The following is a 22,731-nucleotide window of genomic DNA, read 5'->3' as shown; positions in this document are numbered from 1 at the left end:
GCAGGTAGATGAGGGTGTACAACTAAGGAGACTTAAAATACGGATTAGTACTTGTGTTGGTTGTACTTAATAAACAGAGAAAGTTTTTTTCTGTATTGTACCACAAAATACTCCAATCGCCAAAGGACAGTCACAAAATCATATGTGTTCTTGGCTGTTGGGTTTTACGGTTAGTGCTCTTGCATGAGCTAAAAACCGTTTCAATTCACATGCAGCTTAACTTTTCCCTATTGGTGACACAGCTGAAGAGCCTCATGTGTTTTGTTTATCCATCATCTGTTTGGAATAACCTATATTTGGAAACTTAATTCTGATCCAGCCATGGAGATGGCAGAATACAAATAACTCAGCAGCTTTTTGTTATTTTAAAGCTACCACCTTGGATCTGTTGAGGCTTTTTGGAGGCCCTTACTGCACAAATGCATGAAGAACTAACATTGTTTAGTGCTGCTTCAGTTTGTTAAGGTTTTGCTGTTTTTTGGTTTGTTTTTTTTTTTTTTTTTTTTTTTTTTTGTGAATACCAAGTTCTTACGGAAACGTATTTTTTTGTATAAATTCCTTTATAAAAATCCTATAATTGACCTTTCAGATGCATGGATCATTGTATGTTGCAGCAGTATGCTTTTCACATGGAGTTAGATTAGACCCTTTGGGTGATAATATACCCCTGCAGTGCAGTCATGTAGTGAAAGGCCAGATGTCTATTTTGTGCAATTATGTACTATAAAAATATGAATCCCAGATGGTTAACTAAGGAACTTTGTCTCTTGCAACCACAGCAACTTTTACTGTCTTTTTTAGTGGTCATTTACATTTCTTTAACCTTATTAACTTGTTCCATGTTTTCTTCTAATACATGTTGGACTTCTATTACAGGCAGTAAAGATGAGATACATAGACAGCCTTTGTAAAAGAAATAATTAAGGTAAAACAACCATTTTTGGTATTTTGTGGTTAGTGAAGAATGACATTCTGGCTATCATCACACCTGATATGTATTCATTGCAGAGAACAAATCTTTATTTGAATATAGTGGAGCAAAAAATACCCCTTTATTAATGTGATGTACATTAAATAACTTTGCATTTGCTACATGGATGATAAACATTTGGCAGATAAATTTATAAACACTTCCACGTTTTATAGACTTATACTGTACACAGTCATCCTACACAGAGCATGCCCTTTCACAAGTATACAGACAGCTTTCCTAAGGGGACTTAATTAAAACACTTGGTCAAACATTTTGGAATTTGGCAATCTGACAAAGAGGAGCATACTGGAAAGAAGAATTCACAATTGTACCAGCTGGACTTGAAATGAAAAACTCACAACTCCAAAAGAGAGAATTTATCAAAGCACATACATGCAAACACATACAGTGATGGCTGCAACCTGCTTTGCAGGAGATCACACACAGCAGTAAAGAAAACAAAGAGAGAAAGAGAGGTCAGGACCATTGCCAAGATCTTGTTGCAGATTAGCAGATCTGGAAGTAAACATGTATAAATGGGAATTTAACTTCAAAGTAGCTCATTACTGTACACACAATGTACATGTTTCCTTTCATTAAGAAATGGAGACTGGCAGAAATGGTTACGATTTTCTTGACAACATATGCACACTAACACACCTGCGCTTCTGTACAGTAAAGACAGTTGAAAAATTTTATTCCCAGTTGGCTCAGAACAGCTGGAAATTTGAGTGAAAGTTTAGTAGGAGAAACCGGGAGCAGAAAACAGTTCACAAAAATCTAGGAAAGAATACATGGCTTCCTTCTGTTGCTCAGCATTAGGAAATTGTAACAAGTTTTTAAGAAAATCAGTAACCTGACAATGCAAATGAATTACAGTGAAGGCAAAGAGATCTACTTTCAGTAGCTCATCCTTGATGCCTGACTTCTGCACGTATGTTATTATACTGCAAAGGAAACTGCCCACTTAAAAAAACCCCAAACCTAATTATGTATATGTAGAGGGATTTTGAAAGGACCGAGGACATATGTTACCATTGTCTGGGTTGGACAACCCAGGCCTGTTAGTTGAAGCTGCAAAGCCGTTTTAAATTGTCCTGGGAACAAGCAGTGGGAGAAAGAAAACAAGCTACGCACAGACAAGAAGCCAGGTGCAGAGCAAGTCCTGGGAACTGCGAAATCAACACACTGTCTTCGGCACACTCTGATCAGGCACCCGCAGCTTGCTCACCAGTCAGCGACACGGACCCCACATGGCCCAGAGACTTTTATCCAATCACCTGTGTGTAAAGTCGGCTGAGCGGTCGGTTTAAGTTATAAATATGACCTGTTTGTTTAATCAAGTGAGCACGGCATGTAGCCATATTGGTGGGATTGTCGTGACTTGGCTGACTCTCCACGGGGGACCCTCTTCGTGTATAGTACGTTGTTGCATGTATTTGAGGTCAAGTATGAGATACAATTTAGTTGTCACAGTGTTACGTAGCTGAGGGTAATACAGCAATTTTAAAAAGAGTTCTAACTGGGATTTTAAATATGATATTCTATAGAAAACAGCTTGTAGTATGGGATGCTATTAAAAATCCTTTTACTGTTTGGGAAACCTTACATTCACAGGAAAAAAACAGGCTAAAATTATTCATGTTAAAAATAAGGGCTAAAAGAACACATTTTTCTCAAAACAGCAATTCCATTATGACTGTATACACAATTATGTATTCAGTATTTTTGAAAGAGAAAGCCAAGATTCTGATCCTGCAAATTGCTTCACTGATTTAAACAGGGATCAGTTAACACGTACACTACTAGTTTCACATAACAGTTTGTAGGATCCTAAACCACTAGGAAGACAACAAAGGCAGTCACTAGCAGCTTCGTGCATTTTTTTTTAACTCTTATATATAAGCTGGCTTTCCTACAGTGCTGATATCATGCCTGCTCTCATTTATGTCGCAAATGTCTGTAAAACCTTTCATTTCACTAGTGAAACAGTAATGAAATCAGTCACCGTATCAGAAGGGATCTGTGGCAGGAAGAAACAGGGAAGAGCTGGGAAGTTTGTCTGAAGCAGATGATGGGAGGTTGTGTTCTGTACCAAATTTTAATATGCTTTTTCCTTCTAAACCTTCACAGATTTTAATCTATGATTACAAATATCCATATAGAAAGTAGTACTACCTGCTACTACTTTGAAATTGAACAGCAATATTCTACTTGAAACTGTCTATTCATAATCACAATTAGAAACTACAGGCTACAGTCTCAGTGAGTATGTGGGGAAAGACTTGCTGCTTTCCAAAAGTACTGTCATGCGGGCATTGCTAAACTTTCATAGCCTCCTCCCAAAGGTCTGGTATAGACTGGTGTCCAGTTTATCAACTCATGGGGAAAAAAAAAAAAAAAAGAATTGCAAGTTGCTTGGATTTGTTTTTTTGTTTTAATTTTAGTATAGAGTTGGCTTTCCTATAGCAAATACACATTCTTAAGTCTCGTGGAAGTAACACACCGTTTCTTCTGCTGCTTTCTTAGTTCTGTAGCATGCGTGCATGTCCCCCACCAGAGGAAGCACACTGCAAAGAGGGAAAGAGCACATGCCAGAGGTTTTGAAAGAGCTCTCTCCACTCTCACTGCTCTGTGTGCATGTGCTGTTATTTTCATCCTGGATTTGCCTGAATTATAGCCACAATTACTTTTATACAGGACTAATTACCATCAAAGATCTTTGTGGGTGTTAATCATTAATTAAAAGACACCCTGGCAATGGTTCTGTTTCAGGCTGGTCAAAGATTGCTGATAAGAACAGCAGCAAACAACTGTTCAGCCACTTTAATAAAATGACAGCAGTTATGTATGCAGAAACAATGAAAAACGTATCATACAGGAAGCCACAGACATTTTCTTGTACTTTACACAGAAGTTAACATGTTGAGATCCACATGGAACATTTTGAAGGACTTCTTGTTGAATGAGACAAAATTCATAGCTTTTAGGTTTTTATGTATCTGAGAGTGCTGTATCTCCTAGTCAGTGGGACACGACCAGTGCCTTCGCATGACGTGCTGTTGTGCTGTTTGGTACGGTGTGGTGGGGCAGGGGTCGGGCTCCAGCTAAGTCAGACCACTTCAGGAGTTCCTTTCCAATGATCAAAAGCTAATAGACAGCTAAGATGAATCTTGGCATCCCAACAATTTTGCACGTGACTAAGTAAAGGGTTCTGCACAATGTTATTTGTGTTCAGGAGCAGGGTGTTATTTGTGTCCAAAGCATAAGGCACAGTGCAGAAAGTAACAGTGTCATCAAAAATGAGATGAGAATATGGTTTATTATATCCACCTGTGTTATAGGGAGGTCTGTGTATATATATATGTGTGTACTCACCCACATGTGTGTCTGTATACGTATTCACCTCTAACTCTGTAATGCTTCTTTTTATAATATACAGTACTATATAGCTGCAGGCTAGGATTTAAGGAAAACAGCTAGCAAAAACAAAAGCAATTGAATCCTAGGCCTCGGTTTGCATTAATTTTATTCCATTTCATTATTATTTCCCGATCCTGGCCTACATAAGATTCACAAATGACTTTTATCACATAGCCAGTGAGGGACAGGCATATATTTACAAGGCAGACATTAAGAGAATAGAAGACATGTCTTATTAGGTTAGAAAACATGCAGTATTATCAGAGAGAAATGCTAGGTCAACTCTAGCTCTAGATAGATGAAACTGGACGACACATAAGACATTGGACTCTTGCAAAGTACTGCACTTGCGAGGAGTTATGAGCACTGTCCATTAGCAGCAAGCAGCTTCAACTTGCTTAGTCAGGACTACTGGTGAAATCTGTGGCAGGCAATAGATGTCCAAAATCAGAGTAGGAGGCTGAGCTAAAAAGCAGATCCTTAGGATCCAAGTGAAATGAGCTTAGGTGATTAGCTGTACAGAGAGTGATGAAAGCCAGCCTGCCAGCAATTTCTCTCTCTCACTTGCAGACTAATGTGTCTGGCTACAGCTCAAAAGTGTTGATGGCTACAGCAGGGGCAAGATCTCTACAAATCTTCCCTGTTATGTGGCATTAAAATGTATATGCGTGAATACCCTGGGTGGAAAAGACAATACTTTTGTGTCAGGTTATCCCCATCTAAATACCTGTGCTGTTAAGTAGTGTCCAATCTTTGGTTATTGGACTGTGAAGTGATCAGAAGCAAGCAGTATGTTCTAGACCTTTGTGAAGCAGGGAAGATCATTTACCCCAGGAAGCAATTACACCTGTATTCTTCCCCATTTTTTTTCTAAGTATTTTGGTCATCATAACTGTAACTTGTGTGTATGTTGTGGGACGAGACTGCCAAAAATTATTGCTTTATTAATTTTTAGATGGACAGGTTTTACCCCAAGGGCTAGAAAACATGGCTACATATTACAGGCCAGCATCTCTGGAGATAATCCAACCTACTATCAAATAAGAAAAGTAGATCAATCAGGTCTATTTTGTCTTTTTCCTGTTTCTGGCATGCTAAGTCACTGTACCAAAGAAAGTCCTGGATTTGGATGAAGGTCTATATAATAATGTTACACATAGAGTAGGACTGAATATTGAAGGACCCTTGCTTTGTGGGAAGATGTAAGGTATTCACCACTGCAACAAAGAAAAAGAATGCAGATAGCAATAATGGGTCAGATAATGTTTTGCATCACTTGATGTTGAAGTTATCAACATCAGAAGAAAGCAAATGAGGTTGATTTTGGCATATGGGCTGGTTGTAGACTGGGTGAGGGTAAGCAAAGGTAAGGGAAATCTGCAAGTAGTATTATAAACTAGTGCTTTCTATTTAATTCAGGTTGTGAACGGAGTTCCAGATTTTCTGACTAATATGTCTCTGCTACTTCCACATCACTGCCCTGTCTTGCCTCCAAACTGGAGGGGAAAGTCTGTCTTTTCATGCTGCATTTCCTGAACTAGCAGCATTGGAAAGTACAAATTCAGGCAAATTAATATTTTACGGCAAGTTTAATGAACAAGAAGGCAGGAAATGCAGAGGAAAAGCAGTCCCTCAGACATGTTTTCTTCTGGAATATGATCGCTGAACATATGTTTTCTTTCAAGACTCCAGAGGAAGTGGAGCATTTCTGTTTTCACTTCTTGTGTCTTTGACCTCCTGAGTGCAAGGATTCATTTTTTAACATTCTGAATGAAATTTCAATTGCATTTCCAGGTTACTAAACAGGAAACATGGCTTGTAGATTGCATTAGCATGATACCATATTGTTTAGGTAAAAAGGTGTAAGCGGATGTAAACATCGCTCTCTGAACTAATGAAGATCATCTTAAAATTCACCATGGGGAAGACAGCTAAAGCCAAGTACACAGAGGCTGTCCATATGAGGGGCTGAGGACCGTATTATATTGCTAAGAATTGGAAGCAGCTATTGTGCCTCAAAAGCAGTTACATGAAGATAATGGCAGAAAAAGAAAGAGAGATGAGAGAATAATATTTCCTCCAAATGGAGCTAAGCTAAGTGCACAGGAAAGAGGAATCCCCGGTATCTGCCCCCACAGCAGAAGGAGTCCAACAAGGGCCATTCTGAAAGGAGACCCCTCCTTGCATCAGTTCAGTCTTCTGGATATGTAGAGAAATGCAGAGTCTGGCTGCCTCCGAAGGGTAAGTAAGATTGTCTGAAGGACTTCTGAACTTGTTTTCCATCTTGGTTTAAAAAGAGATGGTCAAATGGTAAAAAATATGTTGCAAACCTTCTTACTGAATGTTACTGTGAAGTCAGAAGCAAGTGTGAGCATGAATGGTGAGGTTTGACTTTCTTTACAATTGTCCTTCCGGTAAGAAAAGTAATTTAGGATGGAATGAATGGAATGGCATGAAGAGAAAGAAATCAGAGGTTGAGTCAGCAGTCTTTGCCCCACTTTTCTAAGATGATGAAAAAAGAGTAGACTACTGTAGCCATCAGGAAGGAGGGCCAACACTTGTTCACCTGTGTCAAAGTTTTGTAGTATACACCTCTGGAAGAGCAGTGGCTAAAATCAAGCATAGAGGAAGAAAGCTTCCCAATACATCATTCATTAGCAATTCCCTTCAGAGCTCCAGAAACCATCAACACCTAGTGCTGGTTCCCTTGCTACAAGTCTGTACTCAGCAATCAATGCAATGCATACCAAAGGTTGTAGTGCATGCTTCCAACCATCAAGGTGCTAACATGAATATAGCCAATCTGGTTAAAAAGTACAAACACAATGAATAAGATGCTTTCAAGAAATAAGAGTCTGCTAAGTCAAACTCTTAACAACCTGTAAGAAGTAAAACTAATTTAAATAAAATGTCTTTGCCAATAATGAAAGCATATGGTGTCTTTGGTGGACAGTTTTCAAATTGTAGAATAGTTGACCATCATGGTTAATACCATTCTGAATTCTGTCAGTCTTTTCTGTCTTCAGAGGCCATTGTACTTTTTGTCATTGCTGTCATTAGGAAGAGCCTTTCAGCTTTATAGGAGACGAGCACTAGACCTTATATCCTACTTCAATTTAGACTGACAGGAGTTTCCACTTAGCGGTCAGTCAGTTCAGTGACCAAAACAGACAAATAAGCAGTTTTGATTATGTATGTTTTATAGCTTCAATACACAAATGTTAACAAGTTTGGTTCTCTGTGGTGTATCAGGGGTCTAACCAGGCTGTTAAGTGGCCCTTTGTGTGAGATGTGAGTGAATAGATATAGAATGGAAGTGCAATTCCTACTGTCAAGTATTTATTGCCTGAGATTGCTTTGGAAGCTGGGAAAAAACGAAAAAAAGAAAAAAAGATGACAGCTTCACTAAAGACCAGCCAAATCACTTTTGCTTATAATGTAAGTAACATTTGTGTCCAGATCTCCATAGATGAAGTATTTCTGTTCCAGCCTGTTCATTGTACTGATCTAAGCAAGTATAGCTTGCAATTGCATCCACTTCTTCTGTCTTTATGAGATGAATCTTTAATGCACTCAAGCCCAAACAATTGAATGTTCACACAGCTTTGATGCTGGCTTGTGTGCTAGCTCAAATCTGTTAAGCCAACTGGCTCACCAGCTAGGGAAATTCTAGCCTTAGGTTTTGTTAAATATGTTGGAAATATATGTGGATATCTTTTTTTTTTTGTCATCTCTTCCATTAAATTTCCTCCCCTTTCCTACCCACACTTCTTCTTTTTCCCTTTTCCTGTGTTAGAACTTTCACTCTAATTTTGGACCATTGAAGGTCCATGTAGTTGGGAATTTTGTTCATCTTTACTAATTCTTATTGTTGTTATATTCCACTTCATCCAGACTTAATCCCATATTTATGATGTAGTCAGGATTTTCAGTAAGAACCAGCATTGAAATCAGCACAATTTTACATGTAATGAGATTTTAGTGTGTTAGCCTTGAACCATAGCCCTCCAGAGCTGAACTTATTTTTCAGTGGCCCATTTCCTCCATGCTGGTCAGGTGGCATGAAGTTTTGGATCTGGATGTTTTTCAGAATTACATACAGAGTGGCCAAAACATACTACTTCAAGCGGACAGTGCATAGCAAGACAATGTAATATTTTACCATTGCTGTTGGTGTTTACTCCAAACATGTACAGAGGCTTCAGATTTCAAAATAAGTTGTACAGTAAGTACAAAGAGATGGACACATGCTACTAATGAATGGCACAGAGAAATAGGGCTCAAATATAATTCTCATTGGAGAAAACAGCCTTGAAATAACATTAAGGCTATGACTAGTGGACAAAAGCCACAGATGCAAAACTAAGGCCAGCGTTTTGTTCTTAACCTGGAACTTGGTGAAAAATAATTCTTTCCCCATTTTTTTAACATAGTTTAGAAATTTAAAAGACATGTTTAAGTTAGTTTTAAATATAAAATATTTCATCTCAAATATCTTGACTGTTTATATTCTAAAATAAACACACTTCCTAAACTTTGTTTCTTACTATATTGTATGTAAACTATCAACATCAAAAAAATCCCCATTAGTTTTCCATACATATGGTTTTTTGAGTCAGCTTCTTTTCTCATTAGTTAATAGCAGAAAACCACATCTTGGGCTAACATTTGGTAGCACAGGCATTTCTTAGTAACTAAAAAATGTCACTTCTAGAATCAGTAGATTAATCAGTGAACTTTAAATGTAATGAATGTCCTTCTTATGTGGACTTCTACTGATTTTTTCAATACAACTAAGACAAAGATTGACACAACATGCAGTGACAGATATTACTACCCAAAGCTAAGTTCACGTATATTAATGAAAAAAAGATCTATCTTACTATATGATGACCTTATCTGAGAGTCTAACTTCTTTGGCAATGATTCAACCACCTAATAAATGTTGTCAGGCATAATTAGAAAAAATATTGATAAATTTTTTCTTATTTTTTTACCAGTTTTTTTCTTTGAAACTTGAAACTGCAGACAGTGCATCAGCTGATAGAAGTTGTCTTAGCTCCACTGAAAGCAATGCCAGTTTCTGTCATCAGAGCATCAGCCCATTTTGTCTATTAATTTTATAGATATATTTGTATTAAATCTTTAATGCTAAAATTTTAAAGATGTCCCATAGCCTTTTGCATAGCAGTAGGACTGTGTGAACTCTTCACTGTAATCCAGAACAGTCCACAGCACATTGTTTAGAAGGAATATATTTACTACCATTTGCTCTCCATCCTTGCACTTGGTCTAATAAAAACATTACCACTCCCTGCAGCCTTGCCATGGCCTCTTTCTTAATGGCCTTTCAGAGAGATACTTGAAAGTGGTGAGATATCTCTAGAACTATTAGAAATCAGCTGAGAAAATGGTTATATAAAAAAATGTGTAAACTGTGAAAAAAATGAAGGTGTTTTTTTTATTATTGCTTTTTTTTTGTTTTGGTATTATTTAAAAAAATAATGAGATGTTTTAATTACATTATACACTATATTGAATTTATGACCTGACTAAATTTACTAGGTGGCATTCTACGGCCACATATTTTTATAACCATTTTTATAACCATTCTGTGACAAAGAAAAATTTATTAAAAGTGTAAATGCCAAACAAACTTCTCAATGCATTTTACTTTCATATAGTTCACTGGCCTGATTCTTCCTTTATTCATACTTAACAATAACATAAATATTTGCACTGGTTCACTGCTGCATTAAGGCAAATTCACTGTTTTAAAATGGCAAAAATACTCCAGATGTCACAAGTGAGAAGAAACCAAAATTTTTCTGGAGGATCAGCAGCAAAGAGTGAAAGTGTTTGTTATTCTCTTTGCTTCTTATCCATATGGGCTTTTCAACTCCCTGCGATAGCGGTTGCCTTCTACACAGCAAATATGGGGTGTAGCTGGAAATCTGTACTTTAGATTGACTGTGCCTAAAAAGGTTTCCCAAGAAAGAGGCATTGCCACACGTTTTTACCATCTAAACACAGCTGCAGAAGGTCAGTATTCTCAGTCCTGATGCAGTCTGTAGAGTTTCCTGATTAATGCTGCATGCATTGATACATTAAAATTCTCTGCACCAACACTGCTAAATAATTGACTTGCGCGTCTGTACTGTTACAAAAGCTCACAATGCCATGGCCAAATTTAGCATGTATTTTCTTAAATAGTATGGCTGCTTGCTTTTTAAATATCTAATTATCAGTATGGTTTTTACCTTCCTGGACATATCACCAAAAGTGTTTTAAGAGGTAGCTTTGCAGTTTGAAGTTAAGTGCTTTTGAGTAGCAATGTATGCAAGCAAAAAAAAGTGACATTTAAAACTTTCATACAGAGGTTTCTAAATCTCTGCCACTCCAAAGTATCCATTAAGTTCAATTTCTGACATCTGAGCACTCTACTAAGCATTGAGAATCTGAAGCCTTTGCACCATCGGTCAGGAGAGTTGACATTTGTACGAAGAAGGAAATAAATAGTAAATGGCTTTTTCCGGTTACATCAACACCTGGGTTCTTGTGTCAGGAAGCCGAAGTCCTACCAGACCTCCACACACTAGAACAGTAGAAGCAAGGAGAATAGGGATTGCTTTGGTGATACCAACAAGGGAACCAAATATTAAGTTTCCAAGTACAGCTGCTGCTTTGCATAGTGCATTCAAAAAGCCAAAGCCTGTTGCCCTGGAAGAGAAAAAAAAAGAAAGTTAAAAAATGGGTGAAATAAATAGTAAAGCCTTTGAGACAAATTCTTAGTGGGAGTAAATCAGTACAGACCCAACATCTTAAACTGAATTTATGCCAACAAGGATTCTTTGTTTGTCTTTATAATGCAAAAGCAAAGCTCAGCTGCTACAGCATTTTATTGAGGCAGATTCATTCTACTGCCCCAGAAGACCAAAACGTGAAATGAATGACTGAATAGGTAAGTTTGCACCTCTACAGTAGAACAAAGGACTTGCAAATGGAAATTCAGCAACACTTAAAATGCTGGATTGGGAGACAGGAGGTGTCAAGTAGCTCTGAAAACGCAGCTACTTGGCCATTTGGGAAAGAAGCCATCAGAACAAATGGATGATCATCTTGAGGATGAACAGAAATGGATTTCTTACAGATGGTATACATGTTCAAACAGTGCTTTTTCAAAGGGCTAATGAGACCTCCAATAATAATGAAAGTTTGTCTCTTAGAGGTAAAGAGTATAGGATATATAAGAATCTGCTTGATGCAGAAGAGAGATCTGAGAAATTTTGCAGAAAATGGGAAGGAAATAGATTGCCAACAGAAAGTATGGCACAGGCAACTCACAGGGGCTTTTTCATTGCAGTGGTGTGATTTTAGTAATCTGGATTAAGTACTTTAGATGTTTGGTAGCCTGTGCATAGACATATTATGCAAACTGCCACCGTTTCAGTAAATGGTGTTTCATCATGACTGTATGATTTTGTAGTTGCAGGAATAAACTTGTCCTACCCAAACTGTCATAACAAAAGTATCTGTATAATAGTAGAATTTCTGACATTTCTTAAATCTCTTAGACATGAAGGACTATGCGGAGCTTACATTGTGCTGTCTGGGACAAAATAAGAAGAATTAGGAAGAATTCTTTTCAGAATAAAATGTTTCTTTCTTGTTAATATTAAGTACTGCCATTAGAAGGAAAAAGCCTCCAGTCTAAACTGCAGAGACTAACAGAAATACTAATGGTCTGAGTGACTAAGAAGAACCTTAACAATTGTACTGAGGTACCTGTGAAGGAGAGGAAGAAGTCCTGTGCTCAGATGTAGCCTGAATTCCTAGGAAGTAAGATTTGAGAAACTTCTGCTGGAGCTCCTAAAAAGCAGCCCACAGAATCAATGTGAAGTAAGCAGAGAGCAAGGATATAAACTTTCAGTGTTCTTCACAGAACTACTTTTTTATTTTGAAAACAGCAAACCATGGTATCAAGGGAGAAGAGACCCGCTGCCTCAAGCAACCCACAGACATAGCCACAGCCCAGAGCATCATTAGTTCATCTCCTCTGCTCTTCCGCAAATCTAGATCGCAATAGTGTTGATCAGGCATGTGTCCTGGTGTCCTACATCCAAGCCTTATAATGAGGGAGAGGTAAAAGCTTCTGTCCAGTATAGCCGACCAGGATATATGGGTTTTCAGCACTGTCCATGACCTGATGTACCTGACACGCATGCTGTCTTCAGAATTACACCAGTCCTGGTATATTTGAGGACCTTACATCAAAAGAATGATGAAGATAGTTCTAGATCCTTCTGGTATATTTTTAAATCACTTTTGTTGAATCTAAGAACTCTAGTTAACCCAAAGTGTCAACTCCAGAGTCTGGAAAAGATTCAGAAATGTGCGAATTTGAAGTAACGGTACTTCTACTGTCAAATTCTTAAATTAGTTAAAAGGATGTTTGTAGAACAGAATTAAGACATGGAATAGACCAACTGACATACATTCAAAAAGGGTTTTTTCCATTAATGCTAAAAATTATTTGTCCATGGCTGCAGATCATAAGTCAACCCTCTTGCCTAAAACATTATGGAAGTAAAATCAGAGGAGTTGATATTTACTGTTCCAGTGTCAGCTCTGCGTATTGTAAGCCTTTTTTGATCCCAGGACAAGACACAAGTTAGTCTCTTTTGCTGGGTGATTATAATTATAATATATTTTTTATTAGTTTGGCAAAGCAGCTTTTGCAATTGAGAGCAGTATTGCAGTCTCTTTAAAATACCTTGTATTTAGTAACTGTTACTTTGTCTGAAGTAACCATAATTCCTCTTTGTGTAAAACGCAGCACCCATCCAGATACTGCATGAAAATAAGTATCAGTGATATATAAGGAAGGAGAGACAGGTCATTCTGATGGCAGAGCAGAAACTACCAGGAAAAACTGTGAAAAAACAAGCAGAAGAGACTCATATATGTCTTCTGAATCTTCAAAGCCCTTGCTTGCTATTTTTTCTAAATTTCATTAAACCTGCAGCATTTTTACATAATATTTAGTGCCAAGAAAACCTAAACATGCACATCTTGGAGATAATAATCTTGAAAGCAATATGCTCTGCTGCCCCACAGTACAGATCACTGATAACTGCCAGAGAGCACACTGCTGAGAGCAGCCAATGAGGAAACTTTGGAATTGTTGGTTGTGAAGCTTTCTGACAGAGGAATGTTTGCAGCAGCTCCTTGAAAATGCCTTCCTCAGAGGAGAAATAAGTGAGTTATAACTTGCCCATTTTAAGGACAACTTTTGGAGGCATTGGCCCAAAGGAGGAGTGGGAGGAAGCAGTGAACCCACACCCCAGTGGAGTAAACTTTCAAAATCTATGAGAAGAAGATTAAATCTCTACCATGGAAACATCTCTACTACAAGGGCAGATAAAACCCAGAACAATCTAGGACAAGCTGACCCAGGATGGTGAGAAGCTCCTGAGAGGGAAGGAGCTCCAGACTGACACATCTTCTAGGGTGAACAACAGTGCAGGCAGGAAGGAGGAACATGAAGAGGAAAGGCTGTGGTAAAATAGACTTTATCGCAAAAAGGTAGGAAGAGGTTAAAGCCAACACAGCCAGCCTGAAAAACAGAGCATATGTTATAGGATAATAACAAGTTGCAACTATTCTAAACAAGTCAGGGGGAAAAGGAGAGGAAAAGAGTCAGAACTGTTCTAATTTTGGACTCATTTACATACAGAAAATATTTCTAAAGTTAATGTGGTGAATGGTTATGATCAGTGTCTGCACAGATAAATATGGTTTCTTCAGCTGCCAGTACTGATGTAAAACCAAACTTGCCCCTAGGTAACAGTAACAGGAAAAAAACAGTGTTTGCACAGAGAAAATAAGACACTTAGTCATCAACAGCCTCTGTATATTCAGAAAGATACCAAAACTCCCAAAGAACATACAGATCTAGCTAAAGCAAATTTGGATACAGAGAGGAAATCTTTAGAAAGACAATAGAACAAATCATGTGGGGGTGCTTTATTAATATTCAGTGTTATTTTATACTGCCTTACAAAGGTAAGCTCTTTCACAGATACTGTTTGCTTATATTAACTAGCTATAATAGCAGTCTGAATATAATTTTCTGAGCAATTCAGATAATTTCTTTTCACATGCTGGGATCTACAGACAGCATATTCAGGGCTGCCACTGTGCTTTATATCTATTAGAGGTAATATACACAAGATTGCCTTATTAAGATTTAAAGTAGTTTTGTAATATAATATCTTTTATATCTGAGCAAAATTAAGATAATTCATTGGCACTGAAAAACCAGTTCTGCTTTGTAAAATGGATCTAGACTTAACCAATTTTTCCAATTGTAAGGGGTGATTATCAGGCTAATACTATTAGTATTATCAAATTATAAACAAAGAAGAATAAGACAAGGTAAGCCCATTTTTATTATCCTTGTTCTGATGATACAAAATGAACAACCCAGCAGAAGTCCAATCTTCTAATCTTTAAGCTGTTTTCAGGCACGTCCTTTCACCTAAAATATGCACATCATTGGCAGGAACAGTAAGATTTTTACTGGCTGAAGTAAATTGTTGTTGCGAACTGTACCTGAAAAACATTGTCCCTGTTCAACCTTCTGCCTTCATATCCTTCAATTTTAATGCAGTGTTTGAATATAAATTTGTTGTGTAGAATGGTCGGAAAAAAGTCATGAAGCAAACTGTTGAGCTCTAGGGATAGCAAGCTCAGACTTGTTTTTTTAAACATCTTTCTTAGAACAATGTTTGTGATGCAAATCAGCTAAAATCTGTAGTAATTCATGTCCTTATAATTAATTCTACTGAATCCAGGGGAGTAAAAATAGCCAAGCAATAAATATGTCACAATTCACAAACATGTACAAGTACAGTCTTCTCTTGCGGCACTAGTACAGTCTCTTCCACAGTGTTTCAGGAAAATATTAAGAGTGTACAGGAAGTCTGCAAATGATCAAAGATATGTGATGTGTCATCTCAGCATCATGAATCAGTTAACTGAAAAAATCTAAAGCCATAAGCCATTACCATATACACTAATTTCCGTTAAATTGATCAGTTACTGGTTTAAGCACTGTCATTCAGGCGCATCAGTAAAACAATGCTGGTGAATCAATATGGGATTGCCTTAAGAAAAAAAAAAAGTTACAGCTTGTAGTATTGACAGGAAAAAATGTGGAAGTCTTATGAAACCGTCAGGTCTGAGAGAAAACTGGATGTTAGGGGAAAGGAATTTTCCCCAATGTATTTTACTTGTTCCTGGGAAAGCTGCGACAAAGAAAAATGCTTAGCTTCCTTTCACACAAGCCCCACATAAAAATGGCAAGAGTCCAAACAGTTAAAAATAGAGAGATTATCCAAGACTTTAGATTAAAAGAGCTTGCTTCCTGTTTGCCACATATGCTCCTTCTTAGACCAGGTGCTTATATTCCTACATAAAATAATTCAGACCCACTTTACCATTGCCGATAGTCAACAGTACTTAAAAACTTAATTGTCCTGCCATGGAGGGCTACTGAATGTGTAGCAGAGATATTTGAGAACTTTCTTGCCAGAGCTAGTGCTGAGCCTATCCAGCAAGTTCAAAAAGGCTCTGAATATCACTTTTATGGGTGTGGATAATATGCAAAGGCTATTAGAATAGAGTTTCTGAATGTGCTATGGACAGTTTTCTGATTCCAGACACCTTAAGTTCTTTTAAAAAATGAGTATAAAGATGCATAACATAGCCTGGCCAATTATAGCACTCAGTATGCAATAAAACTGTGGAATTTGCCTTCCTGCCCAAAGCATTGCATAGGTTCAGCATGTCATGCTTTAAAAACATTAACATGAAATTTCAGCAAAATGCAGTTGAACCACATCCACAGGATGGCAGTAGAAAATAGCTGTCAGTAAGTCTGCTGTAAGTTGATGACTGCTACTATGACTCAAAAGAATAGAAAACTTCTCTTCTGACAGCCACTACAATACAATGTTGGACTTAAGATACCCTGTGAATAATTTTTATTATTGTGGGATAGAGTCTCAATGCTCAAGAAAAGGAGAAAAAGATAAACACAATTAACTGAAGTGACTTATTTCCTAATTAGGACCAAACCCTTATGAACATATTTCAGAAGTACTACAAAAAGGGAAGCCAGGATGACCTCATTTTATAGCACACCTCGAATCCCAAAGATTCCTGGCCAATATTCAAACCCAGACGCCTGGCAGCTGTAGTAAAACTGATGAACTGTTGGTTATGTGATGCAATCTGACCTTGATTTACTCTGCAGGAGACAACCTATTTGTATTCCACTTTCTGTTTAAGTTTGGGTTATTTGTTGTATCCACTCTTTGACAAGAGTGTAGGCTTATAAACTTTGTGCTTCCCAAGTTAGTTCACAAGAAGACATTTATCATTTATGCAAAAGAAATGACTGCATTTTAAAGTCATAAAAATCTGCTAAATGTTACTTCTTCAGAGAATTTCAACTCTCTTCCATTCATATTTGTATTACAGACAGAGCTAGGAAACTGCAAAGTATTGCAGGGCCCTTGGGCACACACATTACAACACAAGCCATAATTACCTCATCACACAATATTTTTTATCCCCATCACTCTGCCAAGGCACAGAACTAAAAGAGCTCAAGGGTAAAACATAAATGTAGTGAAGAAAACCTAGATTCCCTCATCTGCTGCCGAAGTTGTAAGGTGCACTGTAAATAAGGCTGGGGAATGTCAAGATGAGAAAGCAGTCTCACAGTTAAGGCAGATGAGTGCTATCAGGAGAGAGTATACAATTCCTACCCCTGCCACAGAATTCGTATATGATGCGAGCAAGTCACTTAAAGCTAACTAAATAGTCATTGAGCATGCATTTCACATTTTCTGGTCTGCTCAGCTTAGCACCTTCAGGTTTTTGTTGCAGAAATGCTAAGCAGTTATAGCTGCAGTGGAAGCTGCAATTCCAGCCCATTCCCTCTTCTAAATTGCTCAGTGACTGGGATTGCTGGTACCACACGTCAGTCTACAGCCTTCCTCTTCTGATGGACAATATTAATTTTTAACAATGTATTTTTCCTCTATGTCTCCATTTCTACACCACCTTCTTTCAAAGCAGTGTTTGGAAAATATGGAAAGCTTATGAAAGAGTAGTAAAGCACTCTAGGAGGACCCAAACACATTCACCAGACATTTAGTATTCTCCTTCAAAGCCGAGCTTCCAAAGCTATGGAAGTTTGGTTTGGCCTTCAAGAGGGTCATATGTAACCAAAGACTTTTCAGAACCTGCTGACTAGTCCAGAATAGCAGAGGCGTTAAGAAGATGAGGCAAAAGATGAGTAATACAAGTTCTTTACATTGTGGAGCACAGTTAATTTACTTTCTTTTTGGAAATCAGCTAGTTTATAGCTAGTCATCATGAGTGCCCTTTAAAATTTGTGTATTGAAAAGTAAAAAAAAAAAAAAAAATATTATCAAATGATTTTTCATTACCACCATGTATGTCATCTGGAAGACAGAAGCCTACCTATGACTAGGATTAGTAACATATCTTCACCTTTTAACAGAACATCATCTACCTGAGAACCATTTGAAATCCCTACAACCTCTTACATCTCTTGTTTTAGCAGTTGTGCAAATCAACTGAGATTTTTGTAAGAACACACAGGCAAAAGCCATGCTAAAATGGCATAAAATTTGAAAGTACTCATCAAGAATATTTGACAATACTTAATTACCTCAAATCCATGCATTAGTAAATTAAAATGTAAATAGGCAGATGAGCGTGAATGCATTCGGAATCCAAACCTGCTAAGATTTTGAAGCAACCTCACCTCTGCTCTGTGGGCAGCTGGTGAAGAGCAAACTGAAATGTGTGCCATGTCCCATATACACTGCACATTTCCAAATGGCTCACCACACCCCTACCTGGCAAAAAGCCAGCATGACCGCTAAATAACCTGGAGTACGATTTATGAAACACCTTTTGTATTACGCTGCACAACACTGGCAACACCCCAGCGGTTTGGCAACTGGCTGTTCTCCAAGAGGAGCTGTGCAGGAGGAAAAGGAGGGGCTGCCCAGCCCGCTCTCTTGTGCGCAGTAGCGTGAAATGGCCTCCTTCCACACGCTGTGCTACCAGCCCAGCCTCCAGCTGAACTTCTTTGCTGATTTGTGGCCATTTCATTGATCGGGAGTAAGAAAAAGGTATACATTGGAAAAGTAAAGTAGTGACAGAGCGAGCGAAGTTGTTGTTCCTAGATTGCCTTTTGGGGGGAAACTGGGAGCCAGTTTCAGGACCAAATTCACTCTGGACGCAGCTTTGCAGTGAAAAGAGGGCATCATCTTCCGTATGAAGGACTTCATACGTGAATACAGATCGGGCAGCTTCATGTACCATATATGCCTGGAAAGGCTGTTTGGCCCTACAGCTACATGCGGAAGCTGGGAATTCCCAGGAAACTGTGGCAAGTTGTGCCAGGCTATGGAGATCAGAGGAGTCTTAGAAGGAAAGATAAGACCATCAGAGGTGGGCAATGATGGCTGTTAAACTGTAGTTGGTCTGGATTAAAAAAAAAATCAAGAGAAAAAATTCTGGGAAGCAAGTTGTTTGAGTCCCTACTGGTATTAAATTTCAAATAGTTCTATGAAATATGAAGCTTTGCCCCAGTCTAAAAAAAGCTGTATAGGAAGTGACTTCTAGAATTGGCCATACCCTTATAACCCAACTGGCAAAAACTGGCAGTGACAGTTCCATCACTTTCAGAACTTTTGGGTAAAAATCTCATCTACAGTATATATCAGCAATGTCTTTCCTGGCACAGATAGATTTTGCCTATCGGCCCTTTTATATCGATAATACAAAGTGACAAATTTTCTGTCTGAGCTGCTGCAAAAAACCCAACAACTCAGCTGTAAGTGAATTTCTGAGGTGGAATCCCAGACAGCTATTATTGCACACATAAGCATTTTAAAAAAACCAAAAAAACAACAAAACAAAAAAACCCCCCAAAACAACAAACAAAAAACCAGGGAAGAATTTGCTACAATCCCAAAGCTAGCAGAGACTACTAAAAACAACTATTAGCTACAAATACAGATGCCCTAGAATAAATATCAGTTTCATTTGTTTTGTCATTCCTAGTAATGATGATTATTTTTGCTTCCATTAATATCAATGGCTTTTCTAATTATTTTTCTTTACATCAAGAAAGTATTTGTGGCTGCTACATTCAGGAATACCAAAAAGACAGCTATTTCTAAAGGATCTTTAGTAGAATTATATCATAAAGTTTGGATGATGGAAAAATTCTTGACAGAAGAGCAATTTCATGAGGTGTAATAAAAACACTAGCACTTAATATTAAAGCTTAGTGCTTTGGACTCATAAGTTGCCTAGTACGGTTATTTGATACAACCACAGCAGTGGACATCAATTTCTTGTGTGAAGAAGAATATATTTTTAAAATGCCAATGAAAAGAAAACAGAGACGCCAGTCTACAGTTTTTCTCTCCTGATGGACACTAGTAAAGTCAGTCGCATCTCTGTCCAAAAGCTCAGACTTGCCAGTAAAGCATCATGCATATGTAAACTGGGAATACTTTTCACCATATTTGAAACTTCTAGTGAATGACATAATAGCACTGTGACAGGAGAAAGGACACTTTCCCTTGGCCGGAATCTGGGCAATTTTATATAAAAATTGTTTAGGGCGGGGAGGGGGGAGAAATGTCCCAGTCTATTCAAGAAAATACGGCTTTTACCTTTTAACACTCAACATACAACAGCGTATGGCTTGACCGTTCTTCCTTCAGGCCATTAAGTGACATAAGATCAGCATTAAAAAGTACCCTGTATCCGAAAAAAAACCCACCCATGTCATCTAGCAGCAATGCTTGCAGGACATGGAAATTTCCTCCCAGAGCCCTGAGGAGTCAGGAGCAGTGTCTGAGACATTTTTGTATCTGCTTAATGCTGATTATGTACACTCCTAGTGACCCTGCATACAAATGTGTAGCAGACTGATTAACAGCTCAGCATGGTTCAAACCCACAATCTCTTCCAGAAGATGCTGTTCAGCTCCAGGCAGTGATTTTTATTATCATCCCCACCATTTCACGGCCAACAGACAAATGCAGCTATATTGATGTTTTGGAACTACTGCCTTCATAGCCATTTGCACTAGGAGAAACCCAGAAATATTCCATTACTGTTTTCAGAAATATCCTCATTAGCTGTGTTTTAGATGAGAGTAGCAGTTAGATCTCCTTTTTTTGTAAGAAACTACCTTTGTGCTATTTTCCTGATTCAGTGATATTTGATGTAAAATATACACCAAATAGCTCAAAAATACCTTTTTTCTTCCTGCTGTTCATAAGACAATCTATTCCTTTGGACCACTCAGAACACCACTGCTTCTGCAAAGCTCATACATAACCATTTCTATTTACTGTTTCTGCTGGTATATAGAGATAGTGTCAGTGAGGTTACGGGAGGTGTATCTGTACATACCTTCTGTCTGTAGGATACAGCTCCACAGTAATGACATCTAAAGAATTCCATGCTGAGATGGTGAGGCCGTTGTAGAGGCACAGCATACCTATCATCATGGATTCACTGGTCCCAAACCACAGGAAAAAACAGCTGATGCCAGAGAGAACCATGGAACCACCTAGGTATGAGTCAGGTGAAACAAACATGAAGTGGAACTGTGTTTAAAGAATGGTCTTTGTTTTATGTAACGGTTCTATGCACACAGTATAGCTAAATAACTGATCCATATATACGAGTTAAAAAACTAGAGACCTCTGCTGGCAAGACCAGTCAGGCAGACAAGTATTGTAAGGAGCTCATAGAAAAAAACATAACTCCTCAAACAGCAGGATCTATCATAAAGTATTAATTGATGGAACCCTCTCTGAACTCCCAAAGCAAGCTGCCTGGGGAAAGCTACTCCCATTCTTCCTTGTTTATCATCTTCTGCAAATACCTGAAACTTGTTCATGTAGTGTAGCAACAAAAACATCAATTGGGAATTGCATTTATATAGAGATATTATTTGAGAAAATGAACACAATGAACTACCACATAGATATATAAGTAGATTGAAAACAGATCTGTCATTGCAGATAATCCACAGAAGATACCTTTCAAATGTGTTATTTTGCAAAACAGGTAACAGTCAAAGGACTGCTGACTTATCCAAGGTGTCACCTCTACTAGCTGATGGACACCCAAGCACATCTAGCTTTCCTTTCAGCTGGAGCAAACACAAGCCAATGATCAGCACTCTACAAAATCTCATCCCAGATGCCTAAATAATGGTCTCGTAATATCAGCACAGAAGAGCAATGACTGATAATATGTCATAAGCAGAACTGGCTACAGAACCTTTCGTTCCTAGAGTTTCTAAATAGGACACTCTTTAAAACAGCACTTACGATGCTGCATAAATGAAGTACCTGCAGAGGGAATTTTTTACGTCTCTCTGAACCACATTCTTCGAAAAGAGAACATGTTACTTTATCAGGAGAGCTTTAGGTTTTGGTGGTGTTACCTGTTTTAAAGTGAAGCCCCTACCTAGCATTGTTAACCGTCCAATTCTATCCATCAGGAGAGCGGACACAATATTCCCTGGTAACACTGCCAAAGTTCCCAGGAAATTAACAAAGTAAATCCAGTAGGCGCTGTAGTCATCATCAAAAGAAATCTGGCATCCTGTTCTGATGTGGAAAAATGTGCAATTTATCAATTCGCTGTCAACAAATTTATATTGCTCGAGATCTGTGGAAAGAAGAAAAAGAAACATTTCAGCTAACAGCTGACTCCATGTGAAGCTTTTGATTAAAAACATTTCCAATTCAGGCAATTTTAATGACAACTTGGAGCTTTCACTGCTTTGTAAAATGGGACTAGTTCTTTCTATTAATATTGATACCTTTTTATCTTAATAGAAAAATATGGAAAATTCACGAAAATGAGCAACTAAGGTCTGGAATTAGACAAGTTATATTATTGCATTTCAGCTCTGCTTGGGCTGTATTTGGTTAAGATCTTTCAGCACAAGCTGGCCTTGCATAAAAAGCATCAGGTATCTGCACGTTTCTATCGCTTGGTCTTGCTCAATATCAGACCTTCTGTTTCCACACCAGACAGCCTTTCAGATGAGACTGCCAATCTTGCTCAGTTTGGTTTGACTTCTTTTAAAGTGAAACATTCCTACAGAATTCAGATTAAACTAATTTTCATTTCTGAGAAGGCCTCATGGTCTTCAGCTTGAACAGGAATTAGCTACTACATGCAGT

At 38.0% G+C, this 22,731-nt stretch overlaps 1 protein-coding gene across 2 annotated transcripts in view; it reads right to left on the bottom strand.

The window, feature by feature from the left end:
• Positions 1-994: 994 nt before the first annotated feature.
• SV2C (synaptic vesicle glycoprotein 2C) overlaps positions 995-22,731 on the bottom strand; it is a 90,657-nt gene continuing 68,920 nt past the window's right edge. Inside the window, exons 10-12 of one of the 2 annotated variants that reach the window (XM_040579914.1) lie at positions 22,007-22,210; positions 20,939-21,098; positions 995-11,116 (exon numbers count right to left, since the gene is read on the bottom strand). In XM_040579914.1, the coding sequence (XP_040435848.1) occupies positions 10,933-11,116; positions 20,939-21,098; positions 22,007-22,210 (548 nt within the window). In that variant the 3' untranslated portion in view covers positions 995-10,932. Of the gene's footprint in view, positions 11,117-14,829; positions 15,382-20,938; positions 21,099-22,006; positions 22,211-22,731 lie in introns of those variants that run through there. The other variant, XM_040579915.1, reaches the window with a different exon arrangement.

Source organism: Falco naumanni, chromosome Z (genome assembly GCF_017639655.2).
Source record: "Falco naumanni isolate bFalNau1 chromosome Z, bFalNau1.pat, whole genome shotgun sequence".
Lineage (NCBI taxonomy): Eukaryota > Metazoa > Chordata > Aves > Falconiformes > Falconidae > Falco > Falco naumanni.
This window is presented reverse-complemented; position numbering and strand designations above follow the sequence as displayed.